Source organism: Oncorhynchus clarkii, chromosome 17, assembly GCF_045791955.1.
Source record: "Oncorhynchus clarkii lewisi isolate Uvic-CL-2024 chromosome 17, UVic_Ocla_1.0, whole genome shotgun sequence".
NCBI classification, from domain to species: Eukaryota; Metazoa; Chordata; class Actinopteri; order Salmoniformes; family Salmonidae; genus Oncorhynchus; species Oncorhynchus clarkii.
In genome coordinates, this window is record NC_092163.1 from 40222027 (window position 1) to 40245747 (window position 23721).

Below are 23721 nucleotides of genomic sequence, written 5' to 3' on the forward strand. Positions count from 1 at the left end.
TGGATGGACAAGATTATATTTAATTCCGAAACAGCATGTTTTAATCACTTATTTTGTGACGTGAATATATTTAGTATAGTTGTATATAAAAAGGATAAAATGTTTCACCATTTTTACTTTCTGAAAATCACTCTGAGGAGCCTCAACTGACTCACACAGCCTGATCAGTATTGTGATTGTGTGTGGACACAGAGAAAGAGGAGATCTAGCTGATCCACACTAAGCCCACAGAGACCCGTGAGCTTCCACTTCCTCATCTTCAAACACTCCCACCAGGGCCGGCAACAGGAGGATCGATGTCATGCATCACACACACCAAATATCACACAACTGAAAGGTTGTAGGATCTCTCGTCATCCTTCTATCGCTCTCAGTTTTCATCTACTCCATGACAGGGTACAGCTGTAGCATTAAAGAGCGGGTGTTGTACTCCAGCCTAAGAACCGGCCACTGGATGAGGTGGAAAGAGAATAGTGTCTAGAGATCGCCAAAAATGTTCAACAATTACACACTCTCCATCTTACCCATCTTTATTTTACATTATAATATCCCAGTTAAAAGTGAGTGTGCATGTATACTAATCTTGTTTTTCAACTGTGTTCTCTCTTTCTCCTTCCATTTTTCGTGCTTTCTCTCTCCTTCCGTGCGTGTGTTTGTGTGTGTGTGTATTTCAGTGTGGGGCAAAAAGCGCCTCTTCAAGGGTTCTGGAGAGAACGGAGAATAGTGCTAGAGAATGACAGGAACAGAAACACACACAAACCTCCATGTATAACCAAGCCTCTTTTTACTCAACTTTTTCTTCCCTTGTGAACCTGATAGTGCCATGGCGGCGAGAAGATGTTTTGGGCTGGGGCGGTGCTGAAATTTCTCCCCGCTTTGCTGATGAGTATTTTGCTCTGCTAATACAGGAGTGATAAAGGCCTTGTGCGCTAAATTGGATTCATTAGGCTCAGCACCTTACCTTCCTGCGGCTATGGATAGTGCTTGTTTGAAGATAAACAATGTCTCAAGACCTATTTTTTTTTTATGTCATGCAACATAACTTGTGTATGTTCCCTTTTGCCACTCACTCCATTGTTTCACCACCTGTGACCTGTCCCCCATTCTAAAATAGACACACCTTCTTATTGCCTATCCCCAAAAGGCCAGTCAGATGAAGGTTTGATCAAAAACAGGTTGTAGTATTTTAGAATACTCATTATGGTTACATTATCTTACAATAAAATATATTTAGTGTGTATTTAATTTGTCTTCTGTTTTTACTAAAATGTTTGGTAGTAAGGGATCCAACAATCGATGATCAAGTGGGACACACAACAGTGCGAGTGGCATGTGTGTTTGTACATGCCACAGTGATCATCTGAATGAGGTTAAATGATAACCGAGAAATATTTGTTTGAAAGGCCTCTACCTGGAAAATAACTCAAGTAGCTTAGTCTACCCGATAGGCTTGCATATCTCAGCTTGTTTGTCTTGTAAAAAAAAAAAGATAATAGTATATTTCTTAAAAAAGCTTAATTGGAGACGTATTTGTTTCTAAACACATTTAAACCTCTTATATGCTAACAAACAGTATTCACAGAGTTAAAGAAGCAACAGGTTTTCCCAACTGGCGGCCCGCAGAACAAATTTGGCCCATGGGGGACTTTATTTGTCCCCTAAAATTTTCTGGACATAAGACTATAAGAACACCAGCAAATCAGCTCCAAGTGATTTTAATTTGTTCCAAAGTATTCCCATGCATAGAGAGATACAGTATACACTGAGTGTACAAAACATTAGGAACACCTTCAAAGCGTGTCAAGCGTTCCACAGAGTCCCGTGTTGACTCCAATTCTTCCCACAGTTGTGTTAAGTTGGCTGGATGTCCTACTTTGGTTGGTGGATCATTCTTGATACACACGGGGAAACTGTTGAGCGTGAAAAACCCAGCAGCGTTGCAGTTCTTGACACACTCAAAATGTTGCGCCTGGCACCTACTACCATACCCTGTTCAAAGGCCCGTAGTTAAAACTTTTCTCTTGCACATTCATTCTCTGAATGGCACACATACACAATCCATGTCTCAATTGTCTCAAGGCTTAAGAACCCTTCTTTAACCTGTCTCCTCCCCTTCATCTACACTGATTGAAATGGATTTAACAAGTGACATCAATACGCGATCATGGACTGACCAGGTGAATCCAGGTGAAATCTATGTTATGGAAAGAGCAGGTGTCCCTAATATTTTGTGCACTCAGTGTACTGTTCATGGTTGTATAGAAATGTCATAAAGGTTTGAAATGATTATGTTTTAGTCAAATATAATATATATGTTTGGGCTTCTTGGGGTCAGTTTGCAGCCCACAAATTATTTGTAATTAAGTTCCCGACCCACTGGCGATTGCTCAAGAAAAAGATCAGCCTGAAATCTAGTTGATGCAGTCAAGACCCGTCATTCAGCCCCAACTGTTTAGCTCAAAAATATATATGTACCAGCTGTGCCATCAGAGACTCTGGGTTCGCGCCCAGGCTCTGTCGAAACCGGCCGCGACCGGGAGGTCCGTGGAGCGACGCACAATTGGCCTAGCGTCATCCGGGTTAGGGAGGGCTTGGCTGGTAGGGATGTCCTTGTCTCATCGCGCACCAGCGACTCCTGTGGCGGGCCGGGCACAGTGCGCGCTAACCAAGGTTGCCAGGTGCACGGTGTTTCCTCTGACACATTGGTGCGGCTGGCTTCCGGGTTGAATTCGCGCTGTGTTAAGAAGCACTGCGGCTTGGTTGGGTTGTGTATCGGAGGACGCATGACTTTCAACCTTCGTCTCTCCCGAGGCCGTACGGGAGTTGTAGCGATGAGACAAGATAGTAGCTACTAAAACAATTGGGATACCACGGAATTGGGGAGAAAAAGGGGTAAAAAAAATAAATAAATACAAAATACAAAAAAAAATATATATATTTGTACAGTCCATTCAGAAAGTATTCAGACCCATTGATTGTATCCACATTTTGTTACATTACAGCCTTATTCTAAAATGGACGAAATAAATAAAAATCCTCTTCAATCTACACACAATACCTCATAATGACAAAGTGAAAACAGTTTTTTTTATGTTTGCAAATGTATAAGAAATTAAAACATAAATATGTTATTTACATAAGTACTCAGACCCTTTGCTATGAGACTCAGGGGCATCCTGTTTCTATTGATCATCCTTCAGATGTTTCTACAACTTAATTGGAGTCTGCATGTGGTAAATTAAATAGATTGGACATGATTTGGAAAGGCACACACCTGTTTTTATAAGTTCCAACATTTGACCGTGCAAAAACCAAGCCATGAGGTCCATAGAGTTCCCGAGACAGGATTGTGTCAAGGCAAAGATCTGAGGAAGGGTACCAAAACATTTCTGCAGCATTGAAGGTCCCCAAGAACACAGTGGCCTCCATCATTCTTAAATGGAAGAAGTTTGGAACCACCAAGACTCTTCCTAGAGCTGGCCACACGGTCAAACTGAGCAATCGGGGGAGAAGGGAGGTGACAAAGAACCCGATGATAACTCTGACAGAGGTCCAAAGTTCCTATGTGGAGACAGGAGAAACTTTCAGAAGGACAACCATCTCAGCAGCACTCCACCAATCAGGCTTTTATGGTAAATTGGCCAGAAGGAAGCCACTCCTCAGTAAAAGGTATAGCACAGCCCTCTTGGAGTTTGCCAAAAGGCACATAAAGACTCAGAACATGAGAAACAGGATTCTCTGGTCTGATGAAACCAAGATTGAAGTCTTTGGCCTGAATGCCAAGCGTCACGTCTGAAGGAAACCTGCCACCATACCTACAGTGAAGCATGGTGGTGGCAGTATCATGCTGTGGAGATGTTTTTCAGTGGCAGGCACGGGCAGACAAGTCAGGATAGAGGGAAAGATGAACGGTGCAAAGTAAAGAGAGGTCCTTGATGAAAACCTGCTCAAGACCTCAGACTGGGGCAAAGGTTCACCTTCCAACAGGACAACGACCCTAACCACACAGCCAAGACAACTCAGGAGTGGCTTCGGGACAAGTCCCTGAATGTCCTTGAGTGGCCCAGCCAGAGCCCGATCGAACATCTCTAGAGACACCTGAAAATAGCTGTGCAGTGATGCTGCCCATCCAACCTGACAGAGCTTGATCGCTGCCAAAGGTGCTTCAACAAAGTACTGAGTAAAGGCTCTGAATACTTATGTAAATGTGATTTTTCAGTTGTTATTTTTTAATGCATTTGCAAAAATTTATAAAAACCTGTTTTTTCTTTGTCATTATGGGGTATTGTGTGTAGATTGATGAGGGGAAAAAACTATTTAATCAATTTTAGAATAAGGCTGTAACGTAAGAAAATGTGGAAAGAATCTATAGGTCTGAATACATTTTGAATGCACTGTATGCCCCCTTTGTTTATCCTTTGGTTCTGACTACAGAGTGAATACTATAAGAACGGCCCATGTTCTGAATGTACTGTACATTTCAAACGTGCTGAACAAATAGTTATATTGACTACCTCCATCCTAGCTCGCTCATTAATGTTTTAATTGAAATTACGGATTGCCTCATCCGCTCGTCATCCCCTTATGCCATAGTTTGTACATCTCAGTTGTCAGTGGAAACCACATTTGTTTAACCATATCAGGTGTGTTTTTTTAAAAGGCAGTAAATGAGGCTGAATTAACTGTTTTGCTGCCAGACAAGGCTCTGCTTATAGCCAGGTGTAGCAGTGGTAAGGATTCACTCCATAGTGCTGAAAAGAAAGCTCTGCTGATGGGACAGCTTTATGTAGGCCCTAACAGTTTGTGGACACCGTTTGTCACCATTATAGAGGAATTTAATGTATTGTTTAGTGTCGTGTAGTGGCTTTGCTGGCACTGAGTTGATGATCCCTGCTATAGAACATTAGGGGGGCGGAGCATTATAAAGGGGCGGCCCAGTCAATTTGAGTCAGCTTTTCTGGAAAGTCCTCTACTTGGAAGTCATCAGCTGCGCATTACTTGTGAAGCCAGCTGGGCCGCTTCCATAGCCCTGTCGCGCGGCAGAGAAGTAAACGGAGCACGTATGGAGCCAATCGAAACGCAGCGCAGGTCATAAGCGCAGTTCCGAGAAACCGAGTGGGCAAAATTGGCCCCTGCCACCGCCGCCGCTGAAATACAAAGCTATTCTTAGAATTAGATTCCTAGAACTTCCGTCAACCCGCAAAACTGAATTTACAGGAGAGGCGTTTTCTCACCGTCTTTCTGTAGAATAAAACATAGAACAGTTGTGTCTGGCGAGTGGATCACTGCGTTGGACCTAGCCTATCTATCTCTGCCAAGGTTGACACTGACACATTTCCTTATCACCAAAAGAAGTTAAGATGTTTTATTTTTGGCAAAATATCAGAATAGTCGGTTGAGATAATGATAAAAAAAAATGTGTCGGATTATTGGCGCCATGACAGCATGAACTCAGCGACTGTTCCTACAAATTAAGAATCACTGGATCTGTTAAATAATTATATAGCCTATCACATTTTTTCAACTGGATTGAATTTCATTATGATTGTGTGTTCAAAGGTAAGTAAAATGTATTGTTGGAACAATTATTAGGCTAGGTAATAATGCTTTCTCCCTATATGCTCATTTTAATTTCACACTTTGACTTGTGCTGAGAAAATGTAGCTTCAGTTTTGACATCAAAATTCAGTATTAGCAGAGATCGTATTCGTTGTATCAGACGGAGTGTAACAAAGCCAGGATAATTATTAAAGGGTTTATGATAAATATGATTTTATATTCGAAGATGAAATTAGGCCTTTAATCGAAAAATGTCGGCACATTATGGCTTTATTTTTAGCTGAAACTTTGAATGTTAATGGACCTTTTATCCAGAATGGAAGCGATTGCAGGTCAAGAATTCGGATTTGACCTTGTGACCTACATAGCCTTATATATCTCATGCTAGTAAACACATTTTGCCATTAGGCTGAGATAAAATATTGCAGTTTTAGAGCTCAGGGATTCTTGAAAGACGGGACAATGTAATTTTTTGATTGTTTAATTCTAACATTAGATTAATTAAAATATGTAATACAAATCTCCAAACATGTTTTGTTTTATAACACTATTTAATGCTCCAGGGCAAATTTTGTTAGTATTTTGGCATGTTTGTTTTTCTAGATTTAGAACATAAAACAAAATTGGTTTAGCACAGCAAATACTTCAATTCTTTAAGCATATGTTGCAGAAAAGTGATACAAATATTTATTTCAGAATATATATAAAGAAATATTGACTCGATCAGTAACAGAGTAACAAGCCATGATGATGGAGTTGATGACAGATACTCAAAAACATACATATTTTTGCATGTAAATGTAAAAGTTCACTACAAACATTTGTAAAATATGGAAAATGATTCATTTGAAAATCCCCAATTAAAACATTTCTATCATCTCTTTCAACAAAAATCTGATGGAAATGTATTGCACGACATGTAATGAGGACATACCTAAGGGGTCCTTATGGTATGGCTGACCCTGCTCATTCATGATTTAGGATTTTAGACAAATCTGACAAAGTTGACCAAATCTCTGGACATCTTTTAGGAATCACAGTTTTGGGAGAAATATTCTTTAAAGTCACAGATGACCATTGAAAAAAACTACATAAGATCGTTTTTCAATTATTAATATCCATTATAGGCAGTTTTTACAATTCAAAACACTTTTTAGTTTGAAAATGGGATTCTTTGCTCCGGAGTAGAGCATTTCCAGGCATAGAGGAAACGTAAATAATATGGAAAGAAAAAAAAATTCCCCATAAATATTCCCCTAATATTCCCCATAAATGTACATTTTAAGCTCAAATAATGCCACAAAATATTTTGTTCTCAACAATAGAAATAAGGTTTCCCTGCCAGACAAGGATTGTCCCAACTTTCAAGAATCTCTGAGCTAATTTCCTGCTATTCTATGCATTTTGCCATGAGGCTGAGAGAAAATGGTTTAGTGTTAAAGCTAATTTCCTGTCATTCTAAACATATCTTTCATATGAGGTGTCCATGTGCTATCTGGGGGGCCAGACCTCCAGGGGAGGGGATAGCTGACAAGTATTTTTCTCTGCTCTGCTGACAAGTATTTTTCTCCACTCACACAGGAGTACTAAAGGCCTAGTGTACTAATTTTGTCCATTAATATTTTTATTTAGATATATCATGGGGTGTTGCAGCACCCTCAGCACCCGTACTTCCCCCGGCGATGATGGTTGATACTAAAAGTAGGAAAGAATCTTCATTCGGCTACAGATTCCTGACACATTTACATACATAACATTTACCACATTTTATGTAATGGCAGCATCAGTGCCTTCGTGCACCCTGTCTGACTGTTTAACAAAGTGCCTCCTATGGGTTCATATCAATGGAGGCTGCTGAGGGAGGACGGCTGGCTCATAATAATGGCTGGAACGGAGCGAATGGCAGGGAATCAAACACATAGAAACCATATGTTTCAATTCCACTGATTCCACTCAAGACATTACCATGAGCCCGTCTTCCCCAATTAAGGTGCCACCAATATCCTGTGGTTCATATATCCCCATTTGCCAAGTCTTGAAATACTGTTTTTGTAGTCTGATATTCACTGATTTTCATCAGTCATGATTTTCTCTGGGTGTCCGCCAGCTCATGCTTTTTATTTCCATAAACATCAAACACAAAGCAAGCTACATGAGCAATCTCTCCCCCTCCCACCACTTATCTTATTTGCCAACATTGTGGGGTGGAATTCACAACCATTTTGCCACGCCTATGACATATGTTTCTGTCTCCATAGTAACTATTGTGTTATAGCCTATCCTATCCATGCACTAAATGGACAACCCTTTCCTCACCTCAGGGCTCTGTTGCCAGGGCCATCTTCGGATATGATTGTCAGGATGATGAGCAGCATGCAGCAGGATCATGGTGAGAGAGGAGGGTCATGTCAGAATCCAGCGGCCCCTCTCTACGACTCTACAGAGGACCTCTGCTGCATAACCAACACCTTCCAGTACCTGCAGAACTCAGGTACGCCTGCTAAATCAAATCAAATTTTATTGGTCACATTCACGTGTTTAGAAGATGTTATTGCGGGTGTAGCAAAATGCTTGTGTTTCTAGTGCAGTAATAGTGCAGTAATATCTAGCAAGTAATATCTAAAAATGTTACAAAATATTCCCAATACACAAATATATGTAGAATAATGTAATTAAGAATATATAAATATATGGACGAGCAATGTCAGAGCGGCATAGACTAAGATACAGTAGAATAGTATAGAATACAGTATATTCATATGAGATGAGTAATGCAAGATATGTAAACACTATTAAAGTGACTAGCGTTCCGTTTCTTAAAGTGGCCAGTGATTTCAAGTCTATGTATATAGGCAGCAGCCTCTATGTGCTAGTGATGGCTATTTAACAGTCTGATGGCCTTGAGATAGAAGCTGTTTTTCAGTCTCTTAACACACCACTTTTAATCCATGCCCCCCACCCCCATTGTGTGTATGTGTGTTTAAAAAAATATATATATATATATTTCACCTTTATTTAACCAGGTAGGCTAGTTGAGAACAAGTTCTCATTTACAACTGCGACCTGGCCAAGATAAAGCATAGCAGTGTGAACAGACAGCAACACAGAGTTACACATGGAGTAAACAATTAACAAGTCAATAACACGGTAGAAGAAGAAAAAAAAAGAGTCTATATACATTGTGTGAAAAAGGCATGAGGAGGTAGGCGAATAATTACAATTTAGCAGATTAACACTGGAGTGATAAATGATCAGATGGTCATGTGCAGGTAGAGATACTGGTGTGCAAAAGAACAGAAAAGTAAATAAATAAAAACAGTATGGGGATGAGGTAGGTAAATTGGGTGGGTTATTTACCGATGGACTATGTACAGCTGCAGCGATCGGTTAGCTGCTCAGATAGCAGATGTTTAAAGTTGGTGAGGGAGATAAAAGTCTCCAACTTAAACGATTCTTGCAATTCGTTCCAGTCACAGGCAGCAGAGAACTGGAAGGAAAGGCGGCCAAATGAGGTGTTGGCTTTAGGGATGATCAGTGAGATACACCTGCTGGAGCGCGTGCTACGGGTGGGTGTTGCCATCGTGACCAGTGAACTGAGATAAGGCGGAGCTTTACCTAGGATAGACTTGTAGATGACCTGGAGCCAGTGGGTCTGGGGACGAATATGTAGCGAGGGCCAGCCGACTAGAGCATACAGGTCGCAGTGGTGGGTGGTATAAGGTGCTTTAGTAACAAAGCGGATGGCACTGTGATAAACTGCATCCAGTTTGCTGAGTAGAGTATTGGAAGCCATTTTGTAGATGACATCGCCGAAGTCGAGGATTGGTAGGATAGTCAGTTTTACTAGGGTAAGTTTGGCGGCGTGAGTGAAGGAGGCTTTGTTATGAAATAGAAAGCCGATTCTAGGTTTGATTTTGGATTGGAGATGTTTGATATGAGTCTGGAAGGAGAGTTTACAGTCTAGCCAGACACCTAGGTACTTATAGATGTCCACATATTCTAGGTCGGAACCATCCAGGGTGGTGATGCTAGTCGGGCGTGCGGGTGCAGGCAGCGAACGGTTGAAAAGCATGCATTTGGTTTTACTAGCGTTTAAGAGCAGTTGGAGGCCACGGAAGGAGTGTTGTATGGCATTGAAGCTCGTTTGGAGGTTAGATAGCACAGTGTCCAAGGAAGGGCCAGAAGTATACAGAATGGTGTTGTCTGCGTAGAGTTGGATCAGGGAATCACCCGCAGCAAGAGCAACATCATTGATATATACAGAGAAAAGAGTCGGCCCGAGAATTTAATCCTGTGGCACCCCCATAGAGACTGCCAGAGGGCCGGACAACATGCCCTCCGATTTGACACACTGAACTCTGTCTGCAAAGTAGTTGGAGAACCAGGCAAGGCAGTCATTAGAAAAACCGAGGCTACTGAGTCTGCCGATAAGAATATGGTGATTGACAGAGTCGAAAGCCTTGGCCAGGTCGATGAAGACGGCTGCACAGTACTGTCTTTTATCAATGGCGGTTATGATATCGTTTAGTACCTTTAGCGTGGCTGAGGTGCACCCGTGACCGGCTCGGAAACCAGATTGCACAGCGGAGAAGGTACGGTGGGATTCGAGATGGTCAGTGATCTGTTTGTTGACTTGGCTTTCGAAGACCTTAGATAGGCAGGGCAGAATGGATATAGGTCTGTAACAGTTTGGGTCCAGGGTGTCTCCCCCTTTGAAGAGGGGGATGACCGCGGCAGCTTTCCAGATCCTTGGGGATCTCAGACGATATGAGAGGTTGAACAGGCTGGTAGTAGGGGTTGCGACAATGGCGGCGGATAGTTTCAGAATAGAGGGTCCAGATTGTCAAGCCCAGATGATTTGTACGGGTCCAGGTTTTGCAGCTCTTTCAGAACATCTGCTATCTGGATTTGGGTAAAGGAGAAGCTGGGGAAGCTTGGGCGAGTAGCTGCGGGGGGGTGGAGCTGTTGGCCGAGGTTGGAGTAGCCAGGAGGAAGGCATGGCCAGCCATTGAGAAATGCTTGTTGAAGTTTTCGATTATCATGGATTTATCGGTGGTGACCGTGTTACCTAGCCTCAGTGCAGTGGGCAGCTGGGAGGAGGTGCTCTTGTTCTCCATGGACTTTACAGTGTCCCAGAACTTTTTGGAGTTAGAGCTACAGGATGCAAATGTCTGCTTGAAAAAGCTGTTCTTTGCTTTACTGACTGACTGCGTATATTGGTTCCTGACTTACCTGAACAGTTGCATATCGCGGGGACTATTTGATGCTATTGCAGTCCGCCACAGAATGTTTTTGAGCTGGTCGAGGGCAGTCAGGTCTGGAGTGAACCAGGGGCTATATCTGTTTTTAGTTCTGCATTTTTTGAACGGAGCATGCTTATCTAAGATGGTGAGGAAGTTACTTTTAAAGAATGACCAGGCATCCTCAACTGACGGGATGAGGTCAATATCCTTCCAGGATACCCGGGCCAGGTCGATTAGAAAGGCCTGCTCGCAGAAGTGTTTTAGGGATTGTTTGACAGTGATTAGGGGTGGTCGTTTGACTGCGGACCCGTAGCGGATACAGGCAATGAGGCAGTGATCGCTGAGATCCTGATTGAAGACAGCGGAGGTGTATTTGGAGGGCCAGTTGGTCAGGATAACGTCTGAGGGTGCCCTTGTTTACAGATTTAGGGTTGTACCTGGTGGGTTCCTTGATGATTTGTGTGAGATTGAGGGCATCTAGCTTAGATTGTAGGACTGCCGGGGTGTTAAGCATATCCCAGTTTAGGTCACCTAACAGAACAAACTCTGAAGCTAGGTGGGGGGGCGATCAATTCACAAATGGTGTCCAGGGCACAGCTGGGAGCTGAGGGGGGTCGGTAGCAGGCGGCAACAGTGAGAGACTTATTTCAGGAGAGATTCTTTTTTTAAATTAGTAGTTCGAACTGTTTGGGTATGGACCTGGTAAGTATGACATTACTGTGTGTGTGTGTGTGTGTGTGTGTGTGTGTGTGTGTGTGTGTGTGTGTGTGTGTGTCAGTGTTAAAGTCTGTGTAGATGCTGTAAGATGATTTACAACACAGTAGTCATGTGTAGTAACATGTGGGTCTGTTTCTGACTCCAGGTTGGTACTGGGGGTCTATTTCAGCCAGTGAGGCTCGAGACGCTCTCCTGAAGATGTCAGCGGGAACCTTCCTGGTACGCGATAGCAGCCACCCCCTCTACATGCTGACCCTGTCAGTGAAGACGGCCTTTGGCCCCACCAATGTACGCATTGAGTACATCGGGGGTCGGTTCCGGCTGGACTCCAGCTCTCCAGGCCCCCCTCACTTGCTGTCCTTCCCTGATGTCTGCAGCCTTGTACAGCATTACGTGGAGGACACTCCTCAACCTAAAGCCAAACCCAGGTCGCCCCAGCCCACAGTGAAGGGCAATGCAGTACTGCTCAAGCTGCTGCGTCCCCTACCCCAGACCTTCCCTTCCCTCCAGCACCTTACCCGCCTCACCATCAACCACCACACTGACTGTCCGTACCAGCTGCCCCTGCCATGCCCGCTAGTGCGCTACCTTCAGGACTACCCCTTCCAGGTATGACGTATGATGGTCATCTGGCAACCATCCCTGCCCAAGGAAGGGCACACAGCAGCTCTAGCGTCCTCCCATTGAGGGCCAGAGGTTATTACCTTTTGCTTATAGGGTCAGAAATGGCCTCAGCTCAGCCGGACAGTGGCACCTTGGGAAGCAAAGTGCAGTGTTGTCTGGGAAGAGTAGAACTATACACATCTCACTGGGCCTTGGGCTTCTCATACAGACACACATGAACCAGACTCCTAAAATGAAATTTCTATAAACATTTATACTGTTTACTTTAATATTTTGTCAAGGATTTTATAAGAGTTACATTATATGGATTAATTGTCAATGAATGCAAATAAATATATTTTATAGTAAAAATGGTAATAAAAGATGTCTCTTGTTCATCTTGTCTAACCCATAATCTATTCTAAACCATCACTAACAGACATATAGAAGGTAGCAGTAAACTGAAAAGAGGAGTAATTATAAAACCAACACCTTGCTGCGGTACACCCTATTATCTTTCACAGATGGAAGGATGCTGATGAAAATGAAACACAACAGGTTTCATAAAACACTTACATGGCAAAATGATTAGCATTGAGCGCATTGCTGGGAGCATTTCCACGGACACATTATGCCTGAGGTGGTTTCCATGAAGTGGATTTAAGCTATGCTTAGAACATCTCTTATCAGGATTAGAGCCAGAGCCATGGTTATTAATACACCAACAGAGGATGGGGTGTACTCACACTCACTCACACATACAAACAGAAGCGCATACAAACACACACACAGACGCACATGAACAGTAACCTGCACGGGCACACACACACACACAGCATTGTGAAGCATTAGAGACAGGCTGACTATTTTGTCAACTTTACGTGCCGCGTTCATCCAGTTATCAAGTCGGAAATTTGAGTTTCATAGTTCCGACTACTAGCACATGAGTCCGGCATAAGTCTATTTTGTGACAACAAAAAACACACATATTGCAGTCTAGACAATGGGGCTCGGGCACCCCTGGCGTAGGTTCTAAACTGTGTGGTTTCAGTCCGTTTCTACGGAGAGAGAGGAAACCCTGACAGTACCCAATAATTTCTGTCTGACTCTTTCCCATCAAAGCTTTTTCTACCACCAGCCCTCCTCCCTCTTCCTCATTGGTCTGTTTCACCTATGTAAAGCTAGCCACAATAAGGCTTAGCCACAATAGTGGAATATGCGGTTCGCCTTCAAAATAAAAATCTCTAATTGAAAGTAATACAAATGGATACAAATTGTGGAATCATGCCATATTTGGGCTAGATAAGGCAAAAAAAGTTGGAATTATGTTATATCAATTCAACAAAAAACAGCAATTAGTTCATTTGACAAAAAAAGCATATCAGTTGAAATCGCACTGTGGATGTATTCCACTTCAGAATTGGGGATATAGTTACATTTCACTGTACAGACTTACCAATGTGGTATCAGTCTACTCAGTGACAACCACAGAACACAACTGTGAAGAGTTTAAACCAATATTAGTCTCGAAGCTCATATTGCGGGACTCTGAAACCACTGTGAAATGAGCCACGTTAATCTTACCAGTCAACCTACTATGTGTATTGGACATTCATATTGCACTGTACAGCCTTACCTATGGATTGTGGATCACTAAAATGTGGTATCAGTCTACTCAGTGACAGTACAGTGCAATATGAAAGTCTAATATGCATAGTAGGTTGACTAGTAAGCGTAGTGTGGCTGACTGGGGAGGTGATTTCCCACATTGCAATATGAATGTACAATACGTACGTACATGTGCTGAATAGTGAGGTGAATTCCCACAGCTAAAGTCCCACAATAAGTGCTACAACGCTAATATTTGTAAAAAAAAAAAAACTCTTCACAGTTGTGTTTTTTGTTGGTGTCATTGAGTGGGCTGATACCCAATTTCGTGAATAGGTAAGGCTGTATAGTAAAATGTAAGTATGCCCCCAATTTAATTTTTATTTCACCTTTATTTAACTAGTTAGGCTAGTTGAGAACAAGTTCTCATTTACAACTGCGACCTGGCCAAGATAAAGCAAAGCAGTGCGACAGAAACAACAACACAGAGTTACACATGGAATAAACAAGCACAATAGAAAAAAAGAAAGTCTATATACAGTGTGTGCAAATGGCATGAGGAGGTATGGCAATAAATAGGCCATAGTAGCAAAGTAATTACAATTTAGCAGATTAACACTGGAGTGATAGATGAGCAGAAGATGATGAGCAGATTGTGATTTGTAAGTAGTGATACTGGTGTGCAAAAGAGCAGCAAAGTAAATAAAAACAATATGGGGATGAGGTAGGTAGATTGGGTGGGCTATTTGCAGATGGACTATGTACAGCGATCGGTTAGCTGCTCAGATATCTGATGTTTAAAGTTAGTGAGGGAAATGTAAGTCTCCAGCTTCAGCAATTTTTGCAATTCATTCTAGTCACTGGCAGCAGAGAACTTTAAGGAAAGGCGGCCAAAGGAGATGTTGGCTTTGGGGATGACCAGTGAGATATCGTGACCAGTGAGCTGAGATAAGGTGGAGCTTTATCTAGCATAGACTTATAGATGACCTGGAGCCAGTGGGTCTGGCGATGAATATGTAGCGAGGACCAGCCGACTAGAGCTTACAGGTCGCAGTGGTGGTTGGTATAAGGCGCTTTGGTGACAAAACGGATGGCACTGTGATAGACTGCATCCAATTTGCTGAGTAGAGTATTGGAAGCTATTTTGTAGATGACATTGCCGAAGTCGAGGATCGGTAGGATAGTCAGTTTTACTAGGGTAAGTTTGGCGGCATGAGTGAAGGAGGCTTTGTTGCAAAATAGAAAGCCGATTATGGATTTGATTTTGGATTGGAGATGTTTGATATGAGTCTGGAAGGAGTGTTTACAGTCTAGCCAGACACATACAGTGCCTTGCGAAAGTATTCGGCCCCCTTGAACTTTGCGACCTTTTGCCACATTTCAGGCTTCAAACATAAAGATATAAAACTGTATTTTTTTGTGAAGAATCAACAACAAGTGGGACACAATCATGAAGTGGAACGACATTTATTGGATATTTCAAACTTTTTTAACAAATCAAAAACTGAAAAATTGGGCGTGCAAAATTATTCAGCCCCTTTACTTTCAGCCCCTTTACATTTCTTAAAGATATCCATAAAAAGTGACAATCTCTGATCGTTTAAAGTTTGCCACAAGCCACCTGGGAGACACACCAAACATGTGGAAGAAGGTGCTCTGGTCAGATGAAACCAAAATTGAACTTTTTGGCAACAATACAAAACGTTATGTTTGGCGTAAAAGCAACACAGCTGAACACACCATCCCCACTGTCAAACATGGTGGTGGCAGCATCATGGTTTGGGCCTGCTTTTCTTCAGCAGGGACAGGGAAGATGGTTAAAATTGATGGGAAGATGGATGGAGCCAAATACAGCACCATTCTGGAAGAAAACCTGATGGAGTCTGCAAAAGACCTGAGACTGGGACGGAGATTTATCTTCCAACAAGACAATGATCCAAAACATAAAGCAAAATCTACAATGGAATGGTTCAAAAATAAACATATCCAGGTGTTAGAATGGCCAAGTCAAAGTCCAGACCTGAATCCAATCGAGAATCTGTGGAAAGAACTGAAAACTGCTGTTCACAAATGCTCTCCATCCAACCTCACTGAGCTCGAGCTGTTTTGCAAGGAGGAATGGGAAAAAAATTCAGTCTCTCGATGTGCAAACTGATAGAGACATACCCCAAGTGACTTACAGCTGTAATCGCAGCAAAAGGTGGCGCTACAAAGTATTAACTTAAGGGGGCTGAATAATTTTGCACGCCCAATTTTTCAGTTTTTGATTTGTTAAAAAAGTTTGAAATATCCAATAAATGTCGTTCCACTTCATGATTGTGTCCCACTTGTTGTTGATTCTTCACAAAAAAATACAGTTTTATATCTTTACGTTTGAAGCCTGAAATGTGGCAAAAGGTCGCAAAGTTCAAGGGGGCCGAATACTTTCGCACGGCACTGTACTTTCGCAAGGCACTGTAGGTATTTGTAGTTGTACACGTATTCCAGGTCAGAACCGAGTAGTGATGCTAGTCGGGCGGGCGTGTGCAGCGAACGGTTGAAAAGCATGCAATTGGTTTTGCTAGCGTTTAAGAGCAGTTGGAGGCCACGGAAGGAGTGTTGTATGGCATTGAAGCACGTTTGGAGGTTAGTTAACAGTGTCCAAAGAAGGGCCAGATGCATACAGAATGGTGTCGTCTGCGTAGAGGTGGATCAGGGAATCGCCCGCAGCAAGAGCGACATCGTTGATATATACAAGGAAAATAATCGTCCCGAGAATTGAACCCTGTGGTACCCCCATAGAGACTGCCAGAGGTCCGACAACAGGACAACAGGCCCTGTTGGTGAACCAGGCGAGGCAGTCATTTGAGAAACCAAGGCTGTTGAGTCTGCCGATAAGAATGCGGTGATTGACAGAGTTGAAAGCCTTGCCCAGGTCGATGAAGACGGCTGCACAGTACTGTCATTTAGCGATGGCGGTTATGATATCGTTTAGTACCTTGAGCGTGGCTGAGGTGCACCCGTGACCAGCTCGGAAACCGGATTGCACAGCGGAGAAGGTACGGTGGGATTCTAAATGGTCGGTGATCTGTTTGTTAACTTGGCTTTCAAAGACTTTAGAAAGGCAGGACAGGATGGATATAGGTCTGTAACAGTTTGGGTCTAGAGTGTCACCCCCTTTGAAGAGGGGGATGACCGCGGCAGCTTTCCAATCTTTAGGGATCTCGGACGAAACGAAAGAGAGTTTGAAGAGACTGGTAATAGGGGTTGCAACAATGGCGGTGGATAACTTTAGAAAGAGAGGGTCTAGCCCAGCTGCTTTGTACGGGTCCAGGTTTTGCAGCTCTTTCAGAACATCTGCGATCTGGATTTGGGTGAAGGAGAAGATGAGGAGGCTCGGGCGAGTAGCTGCGAGGGGTGCGGAGCTGTTGGTCGGGGCTGGGATAGCCAGGAGGAAAGCATGGCCAGCCGTAGAGAAATGCTTTTTGAAATGTTCGATTATCATGGATTTATCGGTGGTGACTGTGTCGCCTAGCCTCAGTGCATTGGGCGGCTGGGAGGAGGTGCTCTTGTTCTCCATGGACTTTACAGTGTCCCAAAACGTTTTGGAGTTAGAGCTACAGGATGCAAATTTCTGCTTGAAAAATCAATGCAACGTGATTTCAACTCATTTGTTGTTGTTGTTGTCAAATTAGCTATTGTTTTTTGTTGAATTTATATAACATTCCAAACTTGTTTAGCATGATCTAGTCCAAATATGGCATGATTCCAATATTTGTATCCATTTGTGTCACTTTCAATGAGGGACTTTTATTTTAAAGGCAACCTGCAAATTCCACTATTGTGGCTAATCCTTATTGTGGCTAGTTCACATAGGTGTCTGTTTCAGTGCACCCCCTCAAATAAGGTTGGGACAGAGCTAGCAAGTCAAGCCTGAGGCCGAGACATTATCCAGAAAACAACAATCTAGCTACATATTGGTCAGGTAAGGCTAATTATCTAACCAACATAACTCATTAACCAATATTGCAGTAATATAACCACATTAAAAGCTAGCTAGTTAATCCGGTATCGCTATCTACATGTATTTTCCTCTAGCTGCAATATTGCCAGCTAGCAAGTTAGCCACCCCATCACTTCCGCCTCTAATGGCTTGCTAGCTTAACGTTAGCAAATCAGTTATTTTTGATTACCTGATTCAAATAGTTAGTTATGTTGTTTACGTGGTATTCGTGCCCTGTAATATCAGATATGGTCCGCAGGAATTATTCATCACACATTTGTTGACCAGCTAGCTATACCTAGTTAACGTTAGATAAACTAGCACAATACAAAATTAAAGTTGCTAACTAACTATCCTAGCCAAGTTAGCTAGCTGGGTATGTTTATTTAATGTAATTTTTTATTTCACCTTTATTTAACCAGGTAGGCTAGTTGAGAACAAGTTCTTCTTTTACAACTGCGACCTGGCCAAGATAAAGCATAGCAGTGTGAACAGACAGCAACACAGAGTTACACATGGAGTAAACAATTAACAAGTCAATAACACCATTTGGTTGTCTAGCTGAATTCATCATCATATTGTGGCTAATCAAACTAACGTTAACTTCTTCAAAGTTGTTTACTAGTCAGTGGGTAGATAGCTAGCTACGAACGTTATGTTCTGGCTAAATTTAAATAATATTCTATGACTAGGACAGTTCCACTATTTGCTACATCTAACAACAAATCCTAATTATTAACTGCATGGCTCTCAGACCCTGTTCCTGGAGATCTACTGTCCTGTAGGTGTTCATTCCAACCCTCATCTAGCGCACCTGATTCTAATAATTAGCAGGTTGATAAGCTGAATCAGGTTAGTTACAATTGGGGTGAAAACCCCAGGAACAGGGTTGAAGACACCTGAACTACGTAATCTGTGGCCCATGCAGGACTTGACATCTGTTGTCAGTACCATCCATGCTCCAACTCTTTGACCTGCAATGTATTTATGCCTGTCTCTCAATGTTCTCTATCATTTGTCCAGTCATGGCAGCCATCCGAAAGAAGCTGGTCATAGTGGGAGATGGCGCATGTGGGAAGACGTGTCTGCTCATCGTCTTCAGTAAAGATCAGTTCCCCGAGGTCTACGTGCCCACTGTCTTCGAGAACTATGTCGCTGACATTGAGGTCGACAGCAAACAGGTGAAAAAAGTCCCCTCCCTTTGTTTTTTCAACCTGTAGGACAATCAACAGAATTCACATCTGCCAACACTGCCATTGCCTCCTCCCAATTTGCATCCTCGCTCAAGGCTTGCATACATTGCCAATAGTGGCAAACAGTGTTGGCAGTTTGTCATTTGATTTCTCAATGCAGTGTAATGATGTCATGTTGATCATGATCATGCCGTTTCAAGTAGGTCACGTGCACTGTATCAGCTGTAACTGGTAAGTTGGGCACAGTTGGCTGATGTCTCTTGAAATCCTATGGCAGGTTGAGTTGGCACTATGGGATACAGCAGGCCAGGAGGACTATGATAGGCTCCGCCCCCTATCTTACCCAGATACAGATGTCATCCTCATGTGCTTCTCCATCGATAGCCCTGACAGTTTGGGTGAGTATTTAATGCCGCAACACACAGATCCAGTTGAACTCGAAAGTTTACATACACCTTAGCCAAATGCATTTACTCTGTTTTTCACAATTCCTGACATTTAGTCCTAGTAAAAATTCCCTGTCTTACATCAGTTAAGATCCCCACTTTATTTTAAGAATGTGAAATGTCAGAATAATAGTAGAGAGAGATTTATTTCAGCTTTTATTTCTTTCATCACATTCCCAGTGGGTCAGAAGTTTACATACACTCAATTAGTATTTGGTAGCATTGCCTTTAAATTGTTTAATCTGGGTCAAATGTTTCGGGTAGCCTTCCACAAGCTTCCCACAATAAGTTGGGGGAATTTTGGCCCATTCCTCCTGACAGAGCTGGTGTAACTGAGTCAGGTTTGTAGGCCTCCTTGCTCACACACGCATTTTCAGTTTTGGCAGCAAATTTTCTATAGGATTGAGGTCAGGGCTTTGTGATGGCCACTCCAATACCTTGATTTTGTTGTCCTTTAGCCGTTTTGCCACAACTTTGGAATTATGTTTGGGGTCATTGTCCATTTGGAAGACCCATTTGCGACCAAGCTTCCTGACTGATGTCTTGAGATGTTGCTTCAATATATCCACACGATTTCCCTCATGATGCTATCTATTTTGTGAAGAGCACCAGACCCTCCTGCAGCAAAGCACCCCCATGATGCTTCCACCCCTGTGCTTCACGGTTGGGATGGTGTTCTTCGGCTTGCAAGCTCCCCCTTTTTCCTCCAAACATAACGATGGCCAAACAGTTCTATTTTTCTTTCATCAGACCAGAGAACACATCTCAAAAGTACAATCTCTGTCCCCATGTGCCGTTGCAAACCATATTCTGGCTTTTTTATGGCGGTTTTGGAGCAATGGCTTCTTCCTTGCTGAGCGGCCTTTCAGCTTATGTCAATATAGGACTCGTTTTACTGTGGGTATAGATACTTTTGTACCTGCTTCCTCCAGCATCCTCACGAGGTCCTTTGCTGTTGTTCTGGGATTGATTTGCACTTTTCACTCCAAAAGTACATTCATCTCTAGAAGACAGAATGCGTCTCCTTCCTGAGCGGTATGACGGCTGCGTCGTCCCATGGTGTGTATAATTGCGTACTATTGTTTGTACAGATGAACATGGTACCTTCAGGTATTTGGAAATTGCTTCCAAGGGTGAACCAGACTTGTGGAGGTCCGCGATGTTTTTGAGGTCTTGGCTGATTTTTTTTTTCCCCCATGATGTTAAGCAAAGAGGTACTGAGTTTAAAGGTAGGCCTTGAAATACATCCACAGGTACACCTCCAAATGACTCAAATGATGTCGATTAGCCTATCAGTAGCTTCTAAAGGCATGACCATTTTCTGGAATTTTCCAAGCTGTTTAAAGGCAACTTAGTGTATGTAAACTTCTGACCCACTGGCATTGTGAGATTATTTCACTGTCTAAACAATTGTTGGAGAAATTACTTGTCATGCACAAAGTAGATGTCCTAACCGACTTGCCAAAACTATAGTTTGTTAACATGAAATGTGTGGAGTGGTTGAAAAACAAGTTTTAATGACTCCAACCTAAGTGTATGTTAACTTCCGACTTCAACTGTATATACACATGCATGCAGATTCTGTTTTGTGACACGGGCCCTTGTTTTGGTGACAGAGCTTTGACAGACTTGTAAGGCACACTTGCACACACAATAAGAGGAATTGTACCTGGACAGCCTTGATTAGTATTCTCTTGATTTCTGCCCTTCTCTCCTGTGTAGAAAACATCCCAGAGAAATGGACTCCAGAGGTCAAACACTTCTGCCCTAACGTTCCCATCATCCTAGTGGGCAACAAAAAGGATCTGCGTAACGACGAGCACACCCGCAGAGAGCTAGCCAAGATGAAGCAGGTACAGTCAGTTACACACACACACTACAGTTGTCATCAGGCTTGAAAATTCAAATCCAGTCTGACCTATCCCGAGTCCGAAAAAAAGCCAGACTTCTAGAAAACAGTTGCGCCTTTACCCAGACCATGTTGCCATTGTGCATAACAGCAAATTTAACCTGTAGGTTATATTGACTGTTGAGAATAATTCTACGAAAAGACAAACTCACCTTAGTTGTGTAGGGCTGGGATCATCAAATAGATTCAGCTGCAAGCCTATCTTTTCTTGAGCGGATGGTCAGGGGGCCGGAACATAATTTCAAATAATTTGTTGCTTAACTGAACAAAAATATGACTAAAGCATAATAATTTCAAACCTTACTTGCATTTGTATACAATCACATATACGGTACACTATATATTCAAAAGTATGTGGACACCCTTTTAAATTAGTGGATTCGATCATTTCAGTCACACCCATTGCTGACAGGTGTATAAAATCGAGCACACAGCCATGCAATCTCCATAGATAAACATTGGCAGTATAATGGCCTTACTGAAGAGCTCAGTGACTTTCAACATGGCACTGTCATGGGATGCCACCTTTCCAACAAGTCAGTTTGTCAAATTTCTGCCCTGCTAGAGCTGCCCCGTTCAACAAGTGCTGTTATTGTTAAGTGGAATCGTCTAAGAGCAACAACGGCTCAGCTGTGAAGTGGTAGGCCACACAAGCTCACAGAACGGCAAAACCGTGTGCTGAAGCACGTAAAAGTCTGCTGTCCTCGGTTGCAACACTAACTACCGAGTTAAACTGCCTCTGGAAGCATCGTCCGCAAAATAACTGTTGTGAGCTTCATGAAATGGGTTTCCAAGCCTAAGATCGCCAAGCGTCTGCTGGAGTGATGCAAAGTTTGCTGCCATTAAACTCTGGAGCAGTGGAAACTGATTCTCTGAAGTGACGAATCACGCTTCACCATCTGGAAGTCCGACGGACGAATCTAGATTTGGCGGATGCCAGGTGAACGCTACCTGCCAGAATGCATTGTGCCAACTGTAAAGTTTTTGTGGAGGAATAATAGTCTGGTGCTGTTTTTCATGGCTCAGGCTAGGCCCCTTAGTTCCAGTGAAGGGAAATTGTAACGCTACAACATACGATTACATTTTAGACTATTCTGTGCTTCCAGCTTTGTGGCAAGTTTGGGGAAGGCCCTGTCCTGTTTCGCATGACAATGCCACCGCACAAAGCAAGGTCCATACAGATCCCTGTCCTCAACCCCATCGAACACCTTTTGGATGAATTTGAAAAGCAGACTGTTTGAAGCTGGTGTACAAAACCGAAAACAAAACTTCTGACCAGGAAGCATAGAAGTAGCACACACAGAACAGATCTATCGCTTCTTAGACTCACATTTCTATATGAATATGGTCAGGTCGCCCAAAAGGATACATGTAGCTTTAAGTTTAAAATAGGACTTAAGTCAGAATTAACAAATTAAGGACATTTTAGAAAAGTAATTATTTTTACTACCTTTTTTGGGGGGACATTGGGGTCCTGATAATGTAGGAAAACAAGAACACACACGCCTAATTCTCCCCCACCCCACAACAGGAGCCTGTGAAGCCAGAGGAGGGACGTGACATGGCGAACCGGATCAGTGCCTTCGGCTACATGGAGTGCTCTGCAAAGACCAAGGATGGCGTGAGGGAAGTGTTTGAGATGGCCACCAGGGCGGCGCTACAGGCCCGGCGGGGGAAGCCGAGAAATAAATGCCTCCTACTGTAAAGGGAGGCATGAGGGACTGCCTCCTACTGGGGGCAAGGCAGAAGAAATTAGATCTATTCCCCCTCTGCCCCACAAGACTGTGCTCCCCATTTTCTACTAAAGGTGTAATGCTTTTAATGTCTTAAAGTGAGTCATGTTTTTGTCAGTATTCAATGATGGGGTTATGGAAAAGCTTTTTTTTTTTTGTACATGAGTGAATCTGCCATATCAACACTTCCTTTGTGAACTTGTACTGCCATGCAACCTATTGTTGTCATACCTGCCAATTAAGTGCTTGAGCCCCGCCCACTGAACTGAGGAATGTCTCCATAGCCAATCAGGGTGGGGTACCCATACACTGATCCAAAGGCTTGATAATTGTGTTATGCACATACAGGCATAACATTTTTGAAATAAATGTGCTTCATATAAAGCCCTATGTGCATCTATTCATATGCGCACACAGAAATGTGTCTGTGTAATAAATACTTTGACAGTGGAAATAAATTACAAATGCATGTTTGTAAGAAGCTAAATTGAGATACTGTATTGTAGCGAATTCAGGGAGGGTGTGGACTCGAACCTCAGGTCCAGCAAAGGTTCCGAGTACTTCAGGAGACTGACCTTACATGGCACCATCCTACTTCTGACACCAATGTAGCCTGGATCCAGCGACTCAAGGCAACACCTTAACCGTTACGCCATGTCTGAGCATCTTGAAAAAGGTGGCTATGTATTGGTTTAAGGTCACCACAGTATCATTGTCTGTGTCGCAAG

General features: G+C 42.8%; 2 protein-coding genes across 4 annotated transcripts; both read left to right on the forward strand.

Annotated features, from left to right (window-relative positions):
- Window positions 1–4989: 4989 nt before the first annotated feature.
- On the forward strand, window positions 4990–12505 carry LOC139370842 (cytokine-inducible SH2-containing protein-like). 3 transcript variants are annotated; one of them, XM_071110657.1, is made up of 4 exons: window positions 4994–5559; window positions 7192–7260; window positions 7881–8050; window positions 11665–12505. In XM_071110657.1, exons 3-4 carry the CDS (start codon window positions 7909–7911, stop codon window positions 12132–12134), a joined length of 612 nt encoding a protein of 203 aa, XP_070966758.1. In that variant the 5' UTR covers window positions 4994–5559; window positions 7192–7260; window positions 7881–7908; the 3' UTR covers window positions 12135–12505. The 3 variants fall into 3 exon arrangements, with proteins under 3 accessions (XP_070966757.1, XP_070966758.1, XP_070966759.1); XM_071110656.1 differs by lacking the exon at window positions 7192–7260 and having other exon boundaries at window positions 4990–5559; XM_071110658.1 differs by lacking the exon at window positions 7192–7260 and having other exon boundaries at window positions 5033–5559; window positions 7895–8050.
- A 5069-nt stretch (window positions 12506–17574) lies between these two features.
- Window positions 17575–23480, forward strand: LOC139370844 (transforming protein RhoA-like). The gene is made up of 5 exons (XM_071110660.1): window positions 17575–17694; window positions 18736–18893; window positions 19183–19303; window positions 21074–21204; window positions 22792–23480. The coding sequence occupies exons 2-5, from the start codon at window positions 18738–18740 to the stop codon at window positions 22963–22965; spliced, it is 582 nt and encodes a 193-aa protein (XP_070966761.1). The 5' UTR covers window positions 17575–17694; window positions 18736–18737; the 3' UTR covers window positions 22966–23480.
- Window positions 23481–23721: the final 241 nt, after the last annotated feature.